The 21,057-nt window shown below is 39.5% G+C and overlaps 1 protein-coding gene across 2 annotated transcripts in view; it reads left to right on the forward strand.

Moving 5' to 3' along the window:
- Positions 1–19,273, forward strand: part of LNPEP (leucyl and cystinyl aminopeptidase) — an 89,226-nt gene extending 69,953 nt beyond the window's left edge. For both annotated transcript variants that reach the window (XM_011225481.3, XM_019800083.2), the window contains 5 exons: positions 5,407–5,591; positions 7,100–7,261; positions 9,322–9,462; positions 10,115–10,196; positions 10,801–19,273. In XM_011225481.3, coding sequence (XP_011223783.2) covers positions 5,407–5,591; positions 7,100–7,261; positions 9,322–9,462; positions 10,115–10,196; positions 10,801–10,932 — 702 coding nt within the window. In that variant the 3' untranslated portion in view covers positions 10,933–19,273. The remainder of the gene's footprint in view (positions 1–5,406; positions 5,592–7,099; positions 7,262–9,321; positions 9,463–10,114; positions 10,197–10,800) is intronic.
- The last annotated feature ends 1,784 nt before the right edge of the window (positions 19,274–21,057 follow it).

Genomic DNA, 21,057 nt, shown 5'->3' on the forward strand with positions numbered 1-21,057 from the left:
CTTTCAGTATTAAACTGTTGACAGAGTATTTAAAAGCTTGGAAGAGATGAATTCTTTGTTTCATCTTACTCTCTGAATCAGCACATTCTGACAACAGGATTTGCTTTAGAGACTGGTCAGGTTTTCCAGGGACTAGGCAAAAGGCAGCTTTCAGAAAAAGGAAGAATGTATTGAACCAGAAATTAGACTGGGTTTTAGGGTTTCAGTGTCCCCACTGGTGAAGGGAAGAAGTTAGATTACATCTTTTTTTTTTTTTTTTAAACAACCTCCTGTCTGCCTGTTACTAGGCTACTGTACATCTTCTGTGATGAGTTCCCGCATCACACATGATTCTCAGTGGGGGAGGCAATGCACAGCTGGTGGGCCATATGGAGCTTGAGAAGCACCGTTCCCCCCAATCTCTGATCTGTACCCAAAAGAGCTACGCCAACCCCTACGCACAAGTGTGATACTTAAGTTAGATGATTTCTGCGGTCCTGAGGTCTTTTCTAATTGTTAAGATTTTTATCATTCTTCTGTATCATGAAGCTCTCTCTTACCATCCTTAATAAAAACCAGTGTCTTCAGAATGTGACTCAGCCCATAGTAAATACTGAGCAAACAAATGAGTGAAACACACCAGAAACTGGTACGTTTCACTGCTTGTTATATTCTGCACAACCTGCTTAAATGCTTAATGTAGATTACCTCCTTTAATCCTCACACAATGCCAGACAGATACTTCTGCCCCCATTGGATAGATGGGAGACTAAATAACTTCCCCCAAATCACTTACCTAGTAAATTATAAAGCTGAGCTTCAAACCCAGATGAGTTCCACTCTGAAGCCTAGTTTGTGTTATGTTGCTGTATTTTAAATTAATTTGTATTGTAGCAATATCATCTTTCAAAGGTACCTTTTGGTTGGAAAAAATCAAGGCTGTTTCTTTGCTGCTATCATTTTTTTAAAACAGATTTTAAATTAAAACAATTTGAAAAACTTGTAGACCATGTGCTTAAGGTTTGAAATGACAGACCTACATCTAGTGCCCTTGAAAATAAAGTTGTCAACTTAATATTTGAGATTTATTTTCTATCCAAAATGTTAATAAAATTTTTATATAGTATTTGTGTACATTTCCAAGAAGTATGCACATAACTTACTGGTCTTTTTTAGGGCGGACTTCTAATCCAGCACTGACTTTGTGCTGTTAGTATAGGAAAGAGATTGGCCTTTTTGTTGCCACTTCAGCTATAGATGGACATTTGAGTTGTTAGCAGTTTGGAGCTATGACGAATAGCACTGCTGTGAATATTCTTATATCTGTCTTTGTTGAATGTATGTGTGCATTGCTATGGGTATGTGTCTGGAAGTGGACTTGCTGCGTCATAACATACTCATAGTTAAGACTGTGCTATCAAGTCGTTGTTCGGCGTGATGTCAGTTTGTGCTGTATCAGCGGCATCCGAGCATTTGAGTTCTCTGCTGGCTCTATATTTGTCAACACTTCGTGTTAATAGTAATCTTTTTCCTTTTAGCCATCCAGATGGATGCATAGAGCAATTTTAGTTTTAATTTGTATTTCCCTAATGACTAGTGACAATGAATTCCTTTTGGTTTGTTTATTGACCACTGGAGGTACACTTTGGCTAAGTGGTCAAGTCTTTCACGTTTTTTCTATTGGATTTTCTGCCTTTTTCTGATTGATTTGTAGAGCTCTTTATATATTCAAGATAGGAGTCCTTTGTTGCCATGTACATTTGCAAGTATCTTCTCTTCCCTCTGGCTTGCTTTCTCAGGCTCTTAATGATGTTTTTTAATTAGCATAAATTCTTAATTTTTATGTATGAAATCTGCCAACCCAAAGATAGTCTCCTTTGTTCTCTTCTAAAAACTTCTATTATTTTACCTTACACATTTAAATCTATGATCCATCTGGAGTTGATTTTTGTGTATAGTATGAGTTAGACACAAAGGTTCTTTTTTTTTTTTTTTTTTTTGATACGGCCATCCCATTGATCCAACACCAGCGTGCTTTATTGTCTGCATGGATTTCTTTATTATTGAATTTTCATGATTACTTGGGGGGTTATTAGTGCCATATCAAACCAATGCCATTTGGGGTAGTAATTTAGTTTCCTAGGGCTGCCATAATAAATTAGTACAAACTTGTGTTAAAACAACAGAAACATATTCTCTCACAGTTCTGGAAGCTAGAAGGCCAAAATTAAGGTGTTGGCAGGGCAGATGGATTCCTTCTGAGGGAAAATCTCTTCCATGCATCTCTCCTAGCTTCGGGTGGTTGCCAGCAGTACTTAGCATTCCTTAGCTTGTAGATGCATCACTACAATTTCTGCCTCTGTCTCGACATGACATTCTCTCTTAGTTTCTGTGTCCAGATTTCCCTGTTCTTATATAGGCACCAGTCAGTAGATTTGGTCCCACCTGAATTCAGTATGACCTTATCTTTAATCGATTACATCTGCAAAAACCTATTCCCAAACAAGGTTACATTCACAGATTCTAAGCAGACATGAATTTGGGGGGGGGGGACACTATTCAACATATAACTTTAGTATGTATCACTCCTTTTTTTTTTAAGTATTGAAGGATTGTGTTGGTAGTGAATATACTTTAAGAGTTAGCAGAATATTCTTGAAGCTGTCCAGCTAGTTGAATTTCATGGTGGAAGAAGCCATTCTTCCCCCTGCCTCTCTTGAGTAACTCTGTTGAGGGCCTGGTGTCAGAAAGCACTTGATACTTACGCTGTCTCTATGCTGTGAACACAGATGATAAATTCAATCTACGGAGTTAGATCTTTTGAATATTTTCTTTCTGTGACACTCAAGTAACTCTGTGTCTTCATCCCAGATGATTTCCAGTTTGCTGGGCAGGCATGTATTTATTAAGAACATACGTCAAGGTGGGGCCCAGGGGACGGATCCTTAGAGGACAAGGGCAGGCTTAGTGCGTGTGAGCCTACAGGCCCTGGTACTGCTGTAGATTCTGTACACTTGATTTTTAGTTAAAAGTCAGCTTAGCTTTAGGTCATCAAGAGGGAGAAACTGTCTCTAAAATTCGGAGGGCATTCTGGTACCATCAAAACTCTCAAAATATAAAATCTGATACTGTAGTTAGAGATTTAATGGCAGACATTTCTGAGTCCTTGGATCCAATCTTCAAACAGTATTTGTGATTAAGACTGGTGTCTAATTAATTTTTTATGTTGTCACCAGAGCGTTGTGGACATATATTGGTTATTTTGTTATCTAGGCTGCACATACCTACATAACACATACATCTATATCACATTTGTAATGTATGCTGTGGTGTTGGGGTGGATAGGGTCTGGAGGCACTTTTGAATTGTGTCAGATCATTCCCATCTGATGTTAACATCTGATCCCAGCCATATTCCTATTTCATCACTTACAAGTCTGTCATTCTTTTACGTATGAGGGATTGGTGGGATAAACCTTTTGCAATGAAAGCTGACACTTCACTTTTAAGAAGCTGAGTTGACCCAAGAAAGAACTCCCTGGGCATATCAGTGTAAAATTAAAGCAGTAAATCAAAATGTAATACGTAATATAAGTGCCACCATCCTTCCTGTCTGTTTTATTTTAAAAATCATTTTGTGTAACTGTTCTTGCATTTTATTGCATACGCAATGTTTGTAGCTTGTATAACCCACTCGCTTATTTTCTCACCCCACTTGCCATTTCCATTTTATGAAATCAGAGGATTGGATTCTATTGTTTAATGCGTTTGAATTAAAAAAATAATTTAGAACCATGGAAAAACAGGGTCTCTGAAGCAGTTGCTTCAACAAAGAAGCACTTGCTATGTGATTTATTAATATTTAAAATATCACCTGGATTACTTATAAAAATGATAAAACAGGAACTTTCTAAAAACAGAATTATTTTTAAAACATAATCTTTTGCTCTATTATGTTATCATTTGAAATACATGTAAAATCAATTCTTTGGGGATTTCATCTTAACTATTTGGTACCAGAAATAACTAGTAAAATTGCACCCTGTAACTCCAGTGGAATAACTGCTCAGGAACTAGCTTTAGTGTCTTCACGTGTCAGGCTTCCCTTGCTTCTAGCACTTTAATGTGCCATTTTTTTTTTCTACTCGTTTCTGTATGTTTTAGTAAACTCTCACTGACATTTTTCTCCAGAGTTGGTTTTTTTTTTAGTACTATTTCAGGCATGTAACTTTTTTCCCTCTCCTCCTTCTTTTGTTTCCCCTTGACAGTTATGAGTAGATTTGAATTTTCTTTTATTCTTTATTCATTTGGGATGGTTTGCTATCATGCCATTGAGAATGTCAGGCCAGTGGCAGACAGCATGTCCAACGCAGCCGTGTGTATCAATAGGATCTCCTGCATTGCTTTTATGTCCCTTGGATTATCAGTCAGCATGGAAAGTATTTTTCCACTTCATGTCCTCTCAATGACTCGCAGCCTTTGTTACTCACACATTCCACAAGGTGTCTGTTCTCTATTTCATTGCTTTTGAAGCAAACAAAAGCGAGTTGACATGTTATCACAAACTTTGAGTCCTTCTCCTTGCACAGATTCCTTTTTATCTTTCTCGTAGCTCGACAGGAGACTTAACTTAGAGAAGGTCTGCTGAGAAAATGGCGCCAGCAGTTTAAAACGCTCCAACTAGGGTTCATTTTAGGTATTGACAGTGTGCTCTGGAAGAATATGATGCTCTGTAAAGAACTTGAACTACTTTTCTGGGGCATATGAGTGTTACAAACCAATGAATCTAGCGTATGGGTATTCACTGTACTACTCTTACTGCTTTACTACAGGTCTGAAAATTTTTAAATAAAAAGTCAAGGGTGGGGAAATAACTATAATCAACTCTTCTTGCCTGCATGCCTCATTTTCTTGCTAAATCGATTAGATTAATTTGTTAGATCATTAAGCTAGTTGATATTTTAAGTATTCCTTTAATATTGCACTCAGAAACATTTAAACATCTACCTGTCGGTAAACAATTATATTTTTCTCTCATTGTTTTATGGATTTATGGAGTCTAAAGTCACGAGGTCAGAAAGTTCCACCTCACTTCCAACAGTGGCTATAGGTGATACTTTTTGGCAGGAAAATATCTTCTCACTGAGTACCCACAGAAGATAGGCTCTCTACTGCAGTGAGGTCCTCCGTTCTCTCTGTGTTATGTAATTAAGAGACCCCCCCCCCGCCCCCAGCTATAGCAGCCTAGGTGTAGTCTTTGTTATTGAATGGTTCCACTCAGCTGTATGTGGGCTTCATGTGTCAGTTGATATTACTGAGTAATATTAGGCCCCCCTTTTTTCTCTTTGGGTAAATGTTAGGGGAAAAAGATCTAGCCATCCTGATTTTTCTGATTGTCCTAATTATTGCTAACAATTTGTCTCTTTAGACCAGGGTATTTAAATTACTTCGAAGCCAAATCCAACAGCAGACTTGGACTGATGAAGGCACCCCATCTGCCCGGGAGCTTCGGTCAGTCTTGCTTGAGTTTGCTTGCACCCACAGCCTCGAGAACTGCAGCACAGCTGCCATGAAGCTCTTTGATGATTGGGTGGCATCCAATGGAACTCAAAGGTGACACATGCTTCTACTCAAATGAACTCTCTTCCTCTTCCTTACCTTTGTATCATATACTGAAACCAGCACTTCCTTCCTCTTCCTTATGTCTATATCATATACTGAAACCAGGGTCTTTTCATCCTGGGTCATAAATGCTATAAAACTGAGTGTTAACGTAGGTGAATTCTGTGTACTTGTATGTCAAACAAGACTGTTTTTTTCAAATTGTAGTAAAATACATAAAACATAAAAGTAATTATCTTAACATGTTTTAAGTGTACAGTTCAGTAGTGTAAATATATTCACATTGTTGAACAACGAGTCTCCAGAACTTTTTATCTTGCAAAACCAGAATTCCTTACCCAGACTACTCTCCATTTTCTCCAGTCCCCAGCCCCTAGCAGCCACCATTCTATTTTCTGCTCTAAATACCTTATTGGAGTGAAATGTACAGTATTTGTCTTTTTCTGACTGACTTGTTTCATTTGTCCTCAAGGTTCATCCATGTTGTGGCATGTGTTAGAATGTCCTTCCTTTTTAGGGCTGAATATATTCATTGTGTGTATACACCGTATTTTGTTTATTGATTCATCCATTGATAGACATTTGAGTTGCTTCCATCTTTTGGCTTTTACAAATAATGCTGCTATGAACGTAGGTGTACAAATACTTCTTCGAGACTGCGCTTCCCATTCTTTCAGATGTATACCTACAAGTGATATTGCTACATCATATGGTAAATCCATTTTTAATTTTTTGAGGTACCTCCATATTATTTTCCATTGTGGATGCACCATATTACATTCCCACCAGTAGTGCACAGGGGTTCCAGTGTCATCATATCCTCACCAACACTTGTTGTTTTCTGCTTTTTTATAGCAGCCAATGGAATGGGTGTGAGCTGTCAAACAAGTCTCTTCTAATTTAGGGCTATAACACAGCAGGTAGAGTTAGCAGTTAGTAGACATGTTTTTGATGATGACTGGTTCTCTCTATGTTCCTTACTGGGCATTATGGAAATAGATTCAAGCATCAAGTGAGTGTTGGGGTAGGGGATCGGAATAACCTACTGAGGTCCTTTCCAGTGCTGAGATCTTAATAAGGCCAGAAAACCGTGCTGCTTCTCCTCTTCTCACCGCTCCCCTCACACTTGCTGCTATATTTCCACCATGGAACTCATCACACTACATGGTAATACATTGATTTATTCTGTACGTTGTGATAGCCTCTGAGCTCCTAGAGGGCAGAGACTGGGTCTCCTTCTCCCCTTTCCCAGCTTCCAGCCAGTCGTCTGCCTGGTTCTTTGTGAGTGCTCAGTGAAAAATTATTGCACTAAGTTGAATTGATATTCTTTATAGTCACACCACCAGGCAAGTAGCAGCCCACTGAATTAAATATTTTCTTGATAATGCGTTGTAAGGACTCTTTTGTTACTGACTCCACAGGCACCACTAGTCAATTCCTTGCCTTTGTATTCAGGATTTCTTTTCCTTGTTTTTCTCATATTTGTACCTTTCTTACAGCCTCCCTACTGATGTCATGAGTACTGTGTTCAAGGTTGGGGCAAAAACTGAGAAAGGCTGGTCATTCCTATTAAGCAAGTATGTCTCTCTAGACTCTGAAGCAGAGAAGAATAAAATACTTGAAGCTCTCGCCAGCTCAGAGGACGTACGGAAACTTTACTGGTATGAAACCACCCAAGGAATATGATAGATGGAAACCAAAAGCTTAAAAGCATGGTGCTGTTAGGTTTGAGCAGCTCATTTTCTCTGAGATCTTCCTCTTTCTGCCTTTACTTGTGGGCCAGCCCTGACTTGGATGGTGCGGGAGGAGCCCGCAGGCGCTGGGCTTCATCTCAGGGGCTGGGCCTGTACAGACGAGCAGGAGACGCTTTGCCCGAAAGAGACTGGGAGATGCCAAAAAGCACAGTCCTGTTCTGCTTCGTGCTTCGAAACTTCTTGATCCGCTTGGCATGGTGTCTTTGATTCCACAGTTTGTGCTTCATTTTGGTTTTTTTTGGTCAAGGCATTGCTCTGTCCAAGCTATCATTTTGAAAATGCAGACACTTCAGTAAAAGATAACATGTAAAAGACATAGGTTATACATTCATGTAATTTGTCAGACCTTTCCTTTATTTTTTTCCCTTTAAGATTTTGTTTATTTAATTGAGGGAGAGAGCACAAGCAGGGGAAGTGGCAGGCAGAGGGAGAGGGAAAAGCAGGCTCTCCCCTGAGCAGGGAGCCCGGTGGGGGCTCGATCCCAGGACCCTGGGATCATGACCTGAGCCAAAGGCAGACGCTTTACTGGCTGAGCCCCCCAGGGGCCCCAGACCTTTCCTTTTTAATATCCAGCAGATGACGAACTAGCGATGGTAGTTTCACGTGGGGTGAGAAGGGCAGTAGGTAGGGCGTCCCAGCAGGAAGGACACTCAGTGTCAGGGTAGAGGAGCTGTAAGGAACCAGGAGAAATGGGAAGGTCTCTTGAAAGTCAGCAACGGGAAGGAAAGGAGAGGCACTTGGCTCTCACTGCTTCTCTTGTAGAACTTTGCTCAGGTAAATCCTTCTAGTGTTCTAGAGCTGTTCTTAGCACCTGCCCAAACCCACTTTCCAGAGGACACACTGTGAACAGTCATTTTTCTTTAGACTGGTAGCCAGCCTCTGACCCAAGCAAATAGAGAAAAGTTTTTGTTTTTAAATCAGTAATAATTTTGTTTTGAACTAGTAGTACACTGATGAATTCCCACTGTAAAGTACTTAAACAGTACCTAAGGAAACGGGATAAATGTGAAAGTACCTCTCATATGACCCCTCGCTTCCAATCTTACTCTCTTCTCTCTGTTAATAGTGTCAGTCCTGGTGTGTGTATTTATATATTGAACATAGGTTTATACTGTACCCGGTATTCTGTAACATTCTTTGTAGTGAATGATCAGTCTTTGGGATTTGCCCTGTTCGTTCATAAAGCTTATTTCATTTGTTTTTATGGCCACGCAGTATTCCAAAGTATGGCTCTATCATAATTTATTTAATCTATCACATCTCGTTGGGCATTTGGGTTTTCCTCCCATTAAAAATCATTCTGCATTCTTTTGGGGATATGTGTTTTCCTGCTAGAAATAGGTATTATAGCATGATAGATGAGAATCGCATTTGTTACATACCAGGCTTTAGTATGTATCAGCCGTTTTACTATGTCAATTTTCCATAACCTCAGTTTCTTAAACTGTAAAATGGAGATAGGCAATGCTTACCTATTTCAAGCCTTGTTGTGTCAAGAATTTAGAACATAACCTAGTGTGTATAAAGTATCGATAAATGTTAACTATTAATATTAAAAGCATATTCTAATATGTATCTTGCTTTTTTACTCCAAACAGCCCAGTTTTTTGAGTAGCAATATACCTATCTACTCATATCAAATAAGGTTTTTAACAACAAGAAAAAAATCCAGTCTTCAGAGTTATAATAAACTCTACCTGAATTTATTTCCTAAATGTCCTTACTACTTCAAGAACTATTTATTATTACGTGACAGTAAATTTCAGTCCTTATCTTACTGGGGAGTTCTCCCTTCATTTAGAAAAATGACGAGTTTTCAATGTGTTGATCAATCTTAGACCAACCCAAAACTTACATCCTGTGAATTGCTTCAGAACCTTAATTAGGAGACTGGCACTGATGTTAAGTTCAGTGATCACTTCATGACAAATACTTATTTTAGGAACTAAATCTGCTTTGCTTTTCAGGTTAATGAAGAATAGCCTCAGTGGAGATACCATCCGAACACAAAAGCTGTCATTCATCATTAGAACAGTTGGCCGCCATTTTCCTGGGCACTTGCTGGCTTGGGATTTTGTCAAAGAGAATTGGAACAAGCTTGTAGAGAAGTAAGTTTCTCAGTATTCTCCGGGTCTTCATTTGAAACCTTTCCCAGTGTTGTATTGATTCACAGGATTTAAGGTCTGCTGTGAGAGGAAAAATGCTTCAGTGACAGTTTAACTGAAACACCCAGAAAGCTTCACCCTTGTAGATGTAATCCCATAATGTCAGTCGTTTGACAGTGGTGCTCCATCCGGGTACCGATTAAGCCCGGCCATGCTTGACACGTAGGTCACTTTGCTTCACATGGCCAGGACTATTTCAGAATAGCTGTTTAGTTACGTGTGTTGAAAAATACCTCTTCATTGCCAGGGGATTGGATAAGTACTCAGACCCACCCAGACAGCACATGGAGGATTTTTTTTGCTCTCAAAGTCGTAATGGCATTTCTGGGGTAACGTGTGATTTTTGAATCGATTAAATGAATTAATAATTTATCTGAGTGCCCATAACTCCTTTTTCTGCCCACCTTTCCTTCCCACTGGTAGTGAGAGGGCGTGTAGGGTTACTTCTGATTTACTGAGCTTCCTTACCCAGGAGCAGGACCCCAGTCGCCTTTGGCCTATGTAATGTAGGGTCAAGTATTTCTGAGTGAACTTTGCTTCCCAACTGCTGCCTCATGTTTTTGCTCTTTTTGCTCTTGTATTTATGTTTCTTCAGGTTTCATCTGGGGTCCTATACCATACAAAGTATTGTTGCTGGGTCAACGCACCTGTTTTCAACAAAGGCACATTTGTCTGAGGTGGGTTGTATAAAATGTTAGCAGGGAGATTGGGTCACCCTTTCCCCTTAAGCTGCTCAGTCTAAGTCAGACGGTGCCTTGTCATGCCAATTTCTGCCCCTTCTCTCTGTCAGCCTTGGTCAGTGCCAGGGATTCTGCCCTGGGATTACTTCTTAAGGGGGGATATTCAGCAATGAGGACAAATTCTGGTGAGGAAGAATTCTGATTCCATTCTCAACAGTATTCCCTTGTCTACCTGATACAAATCATTTTTTGAATTAAGACCAGCATAAGCCAAGTCTCTTTTTAAGTGGTAATAAAATGGTTTTAAAGAATTCCATTCCAAGGGTAGAACTGGGTGCTAATTCTAACTTTAGATTACTTCATTTACTGTTACTTTTTTTTCCTTTCTATTCTAAACTTATTTTTAAAATTACTTAAGATTTCACCATACGTGATCAGGAATTTGATGTAAATACTTCGAATATTAAAGTCCTTCTTGTCTGTACTTCTTTGAAGACCTCAGCATAGCCAGGACTCAGTTAAAGCTTATCTGAAAAGGACATTCAGAGTTACCTGTGATTTACTGTTCATCTTTTGAAGTACTTCTTTGTGCAACTTACAGGTCCAGGCATTCTTTGAAAATCAGTCAGAGGCAACCTTTCGGCTTCGCTGTGTCCAGGAGGCTTTGGAAGTCATCCAGTTGAATATCCGCTGGATGGAGAAGAACCTCAGAACTCTGACGTGGTGGCTGTAGCACGCACAGCCGCGCCCCATCCTGTCGCCCATTCAGAGAGCTTGTTCACGTGGGCTCTGCTGCTTTTGCAAAAAGCCAAGGTGAAGCCAGAATCGCTGCCGAGTTGTTTGCACTCTTAGAAGTTCTAGTTCGCTCAGGGCCCGTCTGTACTTTTCATCTGTCTTTCTCGAATTGTCTTTGGGCAGGATGTAGTTATTTATTACAAAATTATATTCACCTATATGCCAACATCTCCAAAAACAGTGAGTAATTTTTCTACTTTGAAGATGCACAAATGGGGGGGAAACATCTGTTTTGGCATTCTGTTCTGTTTCTCAGTATCCAGAAAATACGGACACAGTGAAACAAGGAAAGATCTACCATGGGAGCCGTCATCTTTGCAGGCGCTGCTTTGTCAGCTATTTGTTGCTTCTTAGTGATAGATGATGGATGTTACTCGAATGTGGTACAGAACTTAGCCTAAAAAACTTATGATAATGAAGTCGACGAATCCTACAACTGTTAGAAAACTGATCTCAGGTGTGCAGATCTACTTTGGTTTGAGGTTTTGATTAATCCTTTATTTTCTGAAACAAAGTTTAAATAAGATCTATTAACATATTTTTTTTCTGCATAACAGCCAGGTGCTATGGAATTTTTAAATTTTTGTTGTACTGAAAAGCTAAGTAACAAGGAGAAAAGATTAAGTTTTCCAAATGTGTAATACTTATTTTTTCATCTTTTAGGAAAACGTTTCGAACTGAGTTAGCTTTAATTATTATTTTATTTATGAATTCCAAATTCTCCAAGTCTGTACACCTTTATACTCCCTGCCATAGATACATCTTATGTTATAGAGGAATATGTCTGCATTTATGGCAAGCATTTTGTTAATACTGTTGTCTTTTATCATGACTTTATCACTGTTACTAAAAATAAACTTAGTTTAGGTTGCCTTTGACATTACCTGATCATAGACACTTTCTCTGTGAGTCATACTCATGTAGATTTACATGTTATATGGTAGCATATATTAGAAGCATATTTTGAAATAGGGTCTTTGAGAAATTGAACATTTTTATTTGAAGTTCACCATAGTACCTTAAAGGAATAAAGATAATGTGGGATGGGAGTCACTTGATTCAGATATAATATGGTGGGCTTTGAATTTTTTCTGTTATCAAAATAGTACTTTTCTTTAGTTGAAAAATCAGTGGGTTTTGTTCGTTTGGTTTTATTTTGTTTTTATCATGGCCAAACTAACTGATTGAAAGGAATGGCCAAGGAAAGAAAGAAAGAAAAGGGAAGATTTCCAAACTGTATGGCATTTTTCTCTCCTTGTAAAGGAGAAATACTGTACTTGAATTTTTTGAGCTATGCAGACTTAATATCTAGATTGTTGAGTTTCTTTGATTCTTAGGGGAAAAGCTTTCTTCCTAATAATTTTTGAGTACTTTATATTTTGTTTGAAAACATCTGTGTATATAAAAAGGGTAGATACCCATTTGTGAGCACTTAAAACACTCCAGAGAATCAATGAGAAAGGTCACCTTTTTTAATTTAGCAGGTATACAGTGAAAATATGTGGGATTGTGTATAAAATTATATTTTACTTTATGAAAATATTTTTATATAACAAAATTTAAAATGCTGGCAAGCTGTAAGGTAGCTTTCTTTAATCCTGGTGTGTTTTCCCCCAATTTAGTCTTTTCTAAACATTTACCTCTGGTTCAGAGTACAAAATATTATATCCTGAGAATCGCAGAATCCTCTGAAGATGTCTTATTGAAACTGGGGTGATTGTAGGTCTTTATTCCTCTCATGCTTCAGCAGATGAGTGATAGTTTAGTTGATATCGGAAGTTAGTGTGTTTTTATATTTTTAGAGTGGGGAAAAATACTAAACTTTTGAGGAGTTTTTTGGTTGCTGGTTTTTTTACATGTTATATTACTGAATTCCACTTTGATACAGAGTTTAAATTTTCCTACTTCTCAACATCGGTGAAGAGTTTTCAGTTGTCCTTGCTCATCTTTACTTTGCTCCTGTAATGTCTGTTAGCTCCGCACACGGCAAACCTTGTCTGGACTTAGATCATCTTTCCTGAGTGTGGGGGGGGAAGGGGGGCGGAGGGTAATGTTTAAGTAAATCCTTACCAAAACACGGGCTAAAGAAAGAGCTCGCTTGTAATCCGTGGCTTTCTTTGAACTCACAGCCTGTTCGTCCCCTTGATACCGGGTGCCCGCTGGTTGTGGTTCTGCTGTAGGCCGCGCCTCGGGCATTTGCAGCTTCGGTAGCCCTCGCCTCACGTTCTCCCACAGAGTTCCGTAGTTTTAATGTCAAGCTCACCCATCCGGGTGGCACTTCCAAAAACGAACTCTAAGTCAGGAATATAAGGCTACGTAATAGGTAGGCCGTGGGACATCGTAGACAGAACTGTAGCTTTTGAGGTTCTGCCCCCCGCGGTGTGTCGTAGCCGCTGTGTCGGGAACTCGCGTACGTGTCGCTGCGCTCCGGCGCGTGAGCGCGGAGCCGGCCGCCGTCAGGCACCGAGTTCGCGGCCCAGAGACTCGCGGCTTGAAGGTAGAAGAGGCACGTGACGCTGGCTGAGGAAGAAAGGTAAAACTGGACCCTGGGAGCTGTAGAAGAAAAACGTGTGCCTTGAACATCGGGAAGTACTGTCAGGCGTCCAGGGTGTTGACAGCAGGAGATCGGGTGCATTAAAGGCAGGTCGTGTCAGCTTGCACCCCAAGCTCGGGCCTTCCTCCATCTCACTGTTTCATGGAAATCCCTGTGAGTGAAACTGTGTGGCCATTGTCTGAGTGTTCCTGAACTTTCTTACCATCCCAGGTTCTGCTTAATTCTAATACTCTTTGCCATTCATGTTTTCATTTTGCTGTACTTTAGCCTCTGTAGGAACAAAAGAGCTGTCAGAAGAGTTCTGGGTATGTAGAGGCTCGGGCTGTGTCAGGCTCCCCGGGGACAGAACAGGGTCCTCTCTGAATACTGGAAAGTAAGAAATGAAAGGCAAGCGCTGAGTTAGTCCGATTACTGGTGGCCTGTTACTGAGCTGTATTTTAAGAGCCTACTCGGACGAAAGCACCTGGAAGCGTAACGTGTGGTCGGATTGCTGAGTATTCACGTAACCCCCATTCGTTTCCGGGGGACTGCAGCGAAGGCGCGTGAGCTCAGGGCACGTATCATCACCGAGGACAGCCTTTCCTGGGCGGAGTTTGCAAAATGAGATCGGAATTTCATAGCTAGGATAGAGCTCTTTTTCTCCCCTTTGCCTTTGTTGTTTGGTTTTTATTGGAATGAATTCTCTTTCTAAAGAGCTTCTTCTCTCCCCCCTCTGACGCTCCCATTTGTACTTTAAAAAAAACTAACGCGTGTATTTTTGCTATTTTTTGCATTCTTTTATTTTGTGCTTCATTCCGTGCGCTGGCAGTAGATACTGAATGAAAAGTGGCAGGCCACACGTCGGCTAAATCTCCTCTTCTCGCTTTCCCTTCTCGCCTGCACGTGCAATAACTCCCAGAATCGTTGACTGATGTCTTTGAGTGGCTTTTGGCAGGGAGGAGGTATATATTTTTAAATGTACATATGTGGTTTTGATCTGTTTTAATTTTCTTTAATTTTGTGTGCTTTCTTCTGATAAAGAGTGAGATACTGTCCTGTGAAAATCTCTTTGCCCTTCCCATATTGCCTTTGTGGGCAACAGCTACAGAGTAGTTATTTGATGTTTCTTTTTTGGAAGTTGGTGGTGAGAAAGCAGAGTATGCTCTTTTTAAAATGTGTACAAAATGTTTTTGCTGCTATTTTGTGGGTGTTATTTCATTTTGCACTTCATTCATCTTTCTGATGGGTGTGTAGATAGATGAACTGTGGCAGTCCAGAAGTATGACAGATGTCCTATGTACCCCTCCCCTTGTTGCTTGCATGGACAACACCTAATAGAGTAGTTGTAGCGGCTCTTGTTTGGATCTAGTCTTGCGGGGTGGGGGTTGTGTATCATTCTTTCAGATGTGTATATGTGTTATGCTCCTTTTTCTTATGTCTCATTTTATATGTGTCCCTTTGCATGTGTGTCTATGTACTTCGTGAAAATTGAGTTTCAGAGTATGACAGATTTCCTGTTTGCCCTTTGCCTTATTGCCTCCCTGGGTGGTAGTTTTGTTTTGTTTTGTTTTGTTTTGTGGGGTAGGAGAAGGTAGGGTATGTACTTAATGTATATAAATAGACTTCCTACTACTTTGTATTACTTATTCATTTCGTACTATGTCCTCGTCAGAGGATGTCAGAGTACCTAATGAGACGTGGAGGTCCGGATGTATGACAATCTCCTCTTGTCCCCTTCCCTTATTGCCTGTGTGGGCAATGACTAGTAGAATAGTTGTTGGAGTGGGTTTGGGGGGGTTTGGGGGAAGGGATGTGTACTGCTGTATATACCTGTTTTTACTACCAAGTTGTATTATTTCATGGGGTACCCGACTGGAGGTTACCCAATGAACTATGGAGGTCCGGATGTATAACAATCTCCTTTTCCCCTTCCCTTATTGCCTGAGTGGGCAATGACTAGTAGAGTAGTTAATAGTTTCAGGGGTTCTTTTGTGATTTGGGGGGGTAAATACTTTTAAATATATATATATATACACGTGTTTACTTCCTTATTATAGTATTTCACTGGGTACCCAGTCCTTCACTGGGACACGTAGGTTCCTGATGAACCATGGAGTTCCCGATGTGTAGCAATCTCCTCCTCTCCCTTTCCCTTTTTATCTCTGTAGGCAATAATTTTCAAGTAGTTTGGGTTTTTTGAAGTCTTGGGGGTGGGAAGGGACTAAGGGCAGGATATATACTTTTGAAAACTGTATGTACAGTGTTTGTTACTATATTGTGCTATTCCATTTTGTACCCCGTCCCTTCCTTGGACGTGGAGGTACCTAATGAGACGTGGAGGTCCGGATGTATGACAATCTCCTCTTGTCCCCTCTCCTTATTGCCTCTGTGGGCAATAGTTTTAGAGTAGTTCTAGATTAATTTTTTTACTCTACCACTCCCCTCCCTTGGAGGGTGGGGATATGTACTTTTTTAAATGTATATAAATATTTTTGTTCCTTTTTTCTGTTACTACATTTCTATGGATATTTAGGTACATGATGAAAATTAAGGTTCATTCTATGAAAAAAATCTCCTCTACTCCCCTTCCCTTATTGCCTGTTTGGGCAATGACTAGCGGCGTAGTTGTTTAGGGGTTTTTTTTTGGCAGGGTATGGGGGTACTTCTGGGTTTACGTTTTTAAAAATGTACATAAATGTCTGCTGTGGTGGCGGTTGTTTTGCTCTTTTACTTTGAACCAACTCTTGTTTGGATTTGTAGATTTGCACCGTAGTGTAGAGGCCCAGGTCCAGCGGCGTGATAAACCTTTTCTCTCTTCCCTTATAGCCCGTGCACAATTGTGTGAACGTACTTTAGGACTTGGTTTTTGTTTTTTGTTTTTAAAGTACTTAATGGGGAATGGGCTTATCAGGTAAGATAGGTGATTTTTAAATGTATATAAATGTTCCTGCCTCTTCTTGGTGTTCACTTCATTTTGAATACAGCTCTGTGCGTAACTGTTTAGTTACTTAAAGTTGAGATTGATTCTATGAAAAATCTCCCCTACTCCCCTTCCCTCATTGCCTGGTGGGCAGTGGTAGAAGAATAGATGTTTAGTTTCTTTTTTTGGAGGGGTGGGGGGTGGGAGTAGTCTGAGTGAGTGAGAGTGTGTGTGCGCGCGTGTGTGTGCGTGTAAATTTTTTTTTAATGTATATAAATGTTTGCTACATTTCGTGTGTTATTTCACTTAGTACTCAGTCCTTTGCGGGGACTTGTAGATACATAATGAACATGGAGGTCCACACGTATGATAAATCTCCTCTGCACCCCTTCCCTCACTGCCTGCATGGGCAACAGTTTTATAATTTGGGGTGGTTTTTTTAAGAGGGAGAGATGATTTGGGTGGGTCGTGGGGAGGGGAAAAGGACAGGGTATGAACTTTTAAAAACTGTATATAAATGTTTTCCTATGATTGATTTCGTACCTAGTCTTAGCATGATGGATAGATACTGGATGAAAATCGAGGATCAGTGTATGACAAATCTCCCCTTCTCCCCTTTCCGTTATTGCCTGTTGGCAATAGTGAGTAGAATAGTTGTGTGTTGTTTATTTCCTTGGTTTTTTTTGGAGGGGTTTATATTTTTGGCAGGGGAATATTCTTAATACATATGAACATGGGTGGGGTTTTTTGGTTTCATTTTGTGTTTAGTTCTTCGCATGGCTATCTATATTGGGACCTAATGAAAATTGAGTTTCATAAATTGACAGATCGCTGCTTCTTTCCTACATATTTCCTCACTTAGCAGTGCCTAGTATAGTTGTCGTTTTGTGGTTATTTTGTTTTATTCTCTAGGATGTTTGCCTTTAAAAATGTAAATATATATAAGCACATATCTAATCTGCTTTTTTTTTCCATTATATTTCATTAGTACGTAGTCCCTTTTGGCACTGTGCATGGATCTAACAAAAATCAAATCCCACCAAATCCCTGCCCTCTGACTTGAAAGGCATTGGAGTGGTGTAACTCATGGCAACAGGTGTATAGCAAATAAGTTGGGAGAAGACAAATGGTTGGCTTATGAAAGCTAATGAGATTCAGCATTTCTTATGCTGATTCAAATGGAAGGAAATGGTGAGAAGGGAACTGTACTTTGGAGATTCCAGAAAGGCAGGAGGACAATACTAAGTAAAAAGTAGGTTTAAAGTTCATTGCTAATTAATCTTTCCATAACTGGTATGCCCATGAAAGTGCTGCCTAGGATTTATGTGAAGACCCTTGAGAGTAGCTGCTTTTTGGGGCCTAGAATTCTGGCTTATCTACAGAAGTCTCTTGCAGTTCCATAGACAGCATATTCTTATGTAACTGATAGAACTTATTTTGATTTTTGGAATGAATGTTTTGAGTTATTGCCATGGTTCTAGTGAACAACGACATGGGCCCAAAAATCATTCCATAAAGAATTGGGGCCGAGCCCTCTTTCAACACCCATCTGTGGTAGGGCAAGTTGGCCCTTTTCTACCCAGAGCTCTTCTGTGTGGCTGCTTCTCTCTGCTCAGTTCTCTGTTAGCTGGACCATTCCTGTTCTTTTTTCTTTTTCGTTTTGTCTTCGATGCCTGCAACATTAGATGTCATCCTCATGTACACTTAAAAATGTAAGCCAGTGTTACCTCATCATTCGTATGTTTTTGCATGCAATTCATACATCCAGGCTTGTGTGTTCACTTTCAGCGTTCTCGAATCGTACTGACTCCTCATCCACCACATGATAAATGTTAGGACTCCGCGTTTGACTGTATCAAAGAAAATGCACGTGTAAAATCCCTCCCTCCCTGCATCTCTTCCTTTCTTCCTCGCTTTTTCCCTTCAAGCTTCTGAGCGATCTTTGTTTGTTTTGCAGTTTATAATGAATATAATGCTGGAGATTTGCCATATTATTTTATTATACATATTTTTTAGAAACGCTGATAGGACTCCTAGAACATTTGCAAAGAGATGTCATTTACCATATCAAACTCTCAGGTTCTAGTGTTCAAAAATTAGCCTATACTTTGCTGTTATTTATACCTGCTGCTGTAGAAAAAAATATAAGTTTGTTCATGACACGTGTAACTTTGATAAATAAGTGAGAAAGGGGCACCTTTTTGGAATGAGTCATGGTAGTCATTAGTGATATTTCTGAACAGTTCTTAATTTGAAATACTTCAAAGAAGTAAAGGTCATGGCTTAGCTGAATGAAAAGCTCCAGAAGTTGCACTGTATAAACCATCAGTACAATAATACGTGTGTGTGTGTATATATATAATATATATATATATATATATATATATATATAAAATGAGAATTACAGCATAATTGGAGCATTTGAATTAATGAGACAAAACTTGGCCTTATAGCCATCTTGATTAAAGCCAAGTGTTCCATGTCACTATTAGTCTCTTTCAAACACTTTGAAAAGTAATTACTTGGAAACTTGTAAAAGTATTACATTTTTGTATTTACACATCTATACAGATCTCCAATTCTTTGAATCTGAGCTTGTGGGTGGAATTCTAAATTTGTTTCATAATCTGTCTTTTGTGGAAAATTTTGAGAACAGTATGTATAATATATATGCAAATTGTGTTGTGTCACTTGTAAAGGGAGAAGGCCTATTTTTCTTTATATTTCTGATAACTTGTTTTGCATATGACCAGCACTGACTGAAAGGCATGTGTAATTGCAAACACTGTTGCTTTTTTTTGTGAAATGAAAATAAAAGTATTTAAATATAAATGCTGTGTGGCCTATTTGGATGAAAAAAATTACGTATGTAAAATGGTGCATCTTCTCAGATTACACGATCTACCAGGATAATGACTGTACTCATTGTCTTGCATGATTTGTTTTCTACCCCACTAGTACCCCAGATCTCTGCTGCCTCTAACTCAAGGTTTCTCGAACTCACACTATTGATATTTGGGGCTGTCCTGTGCTTTCTGTGGTGACTCGCACCATCCTCAGCCTCTAATGCAAATAGCAAATACAAGCTAATGGCAACTCCAGTGTGGTAACGAAAAATGCCTCTAGCCATTGCCAGATTTCTCCTGTGAGGGGGTGCGGATTAAAACTTCCAGTGGATGCGTGGAGCAGAGGGCTCAGTAACAGTTACAGGAAGTCTATCTTGGGCAATGATGTACTTTTTAGAGTGAATTGCTTCTTATAAATGCTCAGTACCAGTTGATACTGTAACAGTTAAGTATCTAAATCCATATGAGACGTGTAACTACTTATGCTGGTGAAACCAAAGAAAACTCACTCTGAATTTGAAGGTGAAAGGACACTGAATGTTATCAAGGGACCCCCCCCTTGCTTTGATTCACATGTCATTGGAGGAGGGGTGCACAGCTTTTTTTCAAGGGACACTGCCACAGTTACACTGCTGGTCAGGTCGACAAAAGAAGTTTCTCTGTTCTAGCCCCATGAGTGGTCTTGAGGGACAATTGAGAATTGATAGGGGAACTAGAACCAGTATTCTCTTATAGTAATTGTTAAGGCTTAAAGTTGGGCATTTTAGGGCAAATACAGGGTCTGTTCATCCCCTTACCCAAAACCCTATTTCCAGAGACACAAAACAACCTGGAAGCTCTACCTTTTAAAATCTCTTATGATACATTTTGGAGAATCAACAAAATGAAGGCAACCTACTGAATGGGGAAGATATTTGCAAATGATATATCTGTTAAGATGTTAATATCCAAAATACATAAATCACTTCTACCACTCAACACTAGAAGACCAAATAATCTGATTATAATGGGCAGAAGACCTGAATAGACATTTTTCAAAAGAAGACATATAGGTGGCCAACAGACACATGAAAAAATGATCGACATCACTCATCGTCAGAGAAATGCGAATCAAAATCACGATACATCACCTGTCAGGATGGCTAATATCAAAAAGACGGGAAATATCAAGTGTTGACAAGGATATGGAGAAGAAGGAACCCTTGTGCACTGTTGGTGGGGATGTAAATTGGTGCAGCCACTGTGGAAAATAGTATGAAGGATCCTCACAAAGACAGAATTACCATATGATCCAGTAATTATACTACTGGTTATTTATCTAAAGGAAAAAAAAAACCCCACTAATTTGAAAAGCTATATGCACCCCTATGTTTATTGCAGCATTATTTACAATAGCCAAGACATGGAAGGAAACTATGTGTCCCATCGATAGATGAATGGATTATGTAAATATAATGGAACATTATTCAGGCATAAAAACAAATGAGATCTTGCCATTTGCAACAACATGATGAATCTAGAGGTTACTATGCTGAGTGAAATGAGACTGTAAAATACCATATGATTTTGCTCATATGTGGAATCTAAAAAACAAAATAAAGCAGGTATGGACCCATAAACACGGAGAATAAACTGGTGGTGGTTGCCAGAGTGGAGAGGGGGTAAGGGAATGGGCCAAATGGGTGAAGGGGAATGGGAGGTGCAGTCTTCTATGGAATGAATAAGTCACTGGGGTGAAAGGCACAGCATAGGGAATATGGTAAA

This window comes from Ailuropoda melanoleuca, chromosome 3, assembly GCF_002007445.2.
Source record: "Ailuropoda melanoleuca isolate Jingjing chromosome 3, ASM200744v2, whole genome shotgun sequence".
Lineage (NCBI taxonomy): Eukaryota > Metazoa > Chordata > Mammalia > Carnivora > Ursidae > Ailuropoda > Ailuropoda melanoleuca.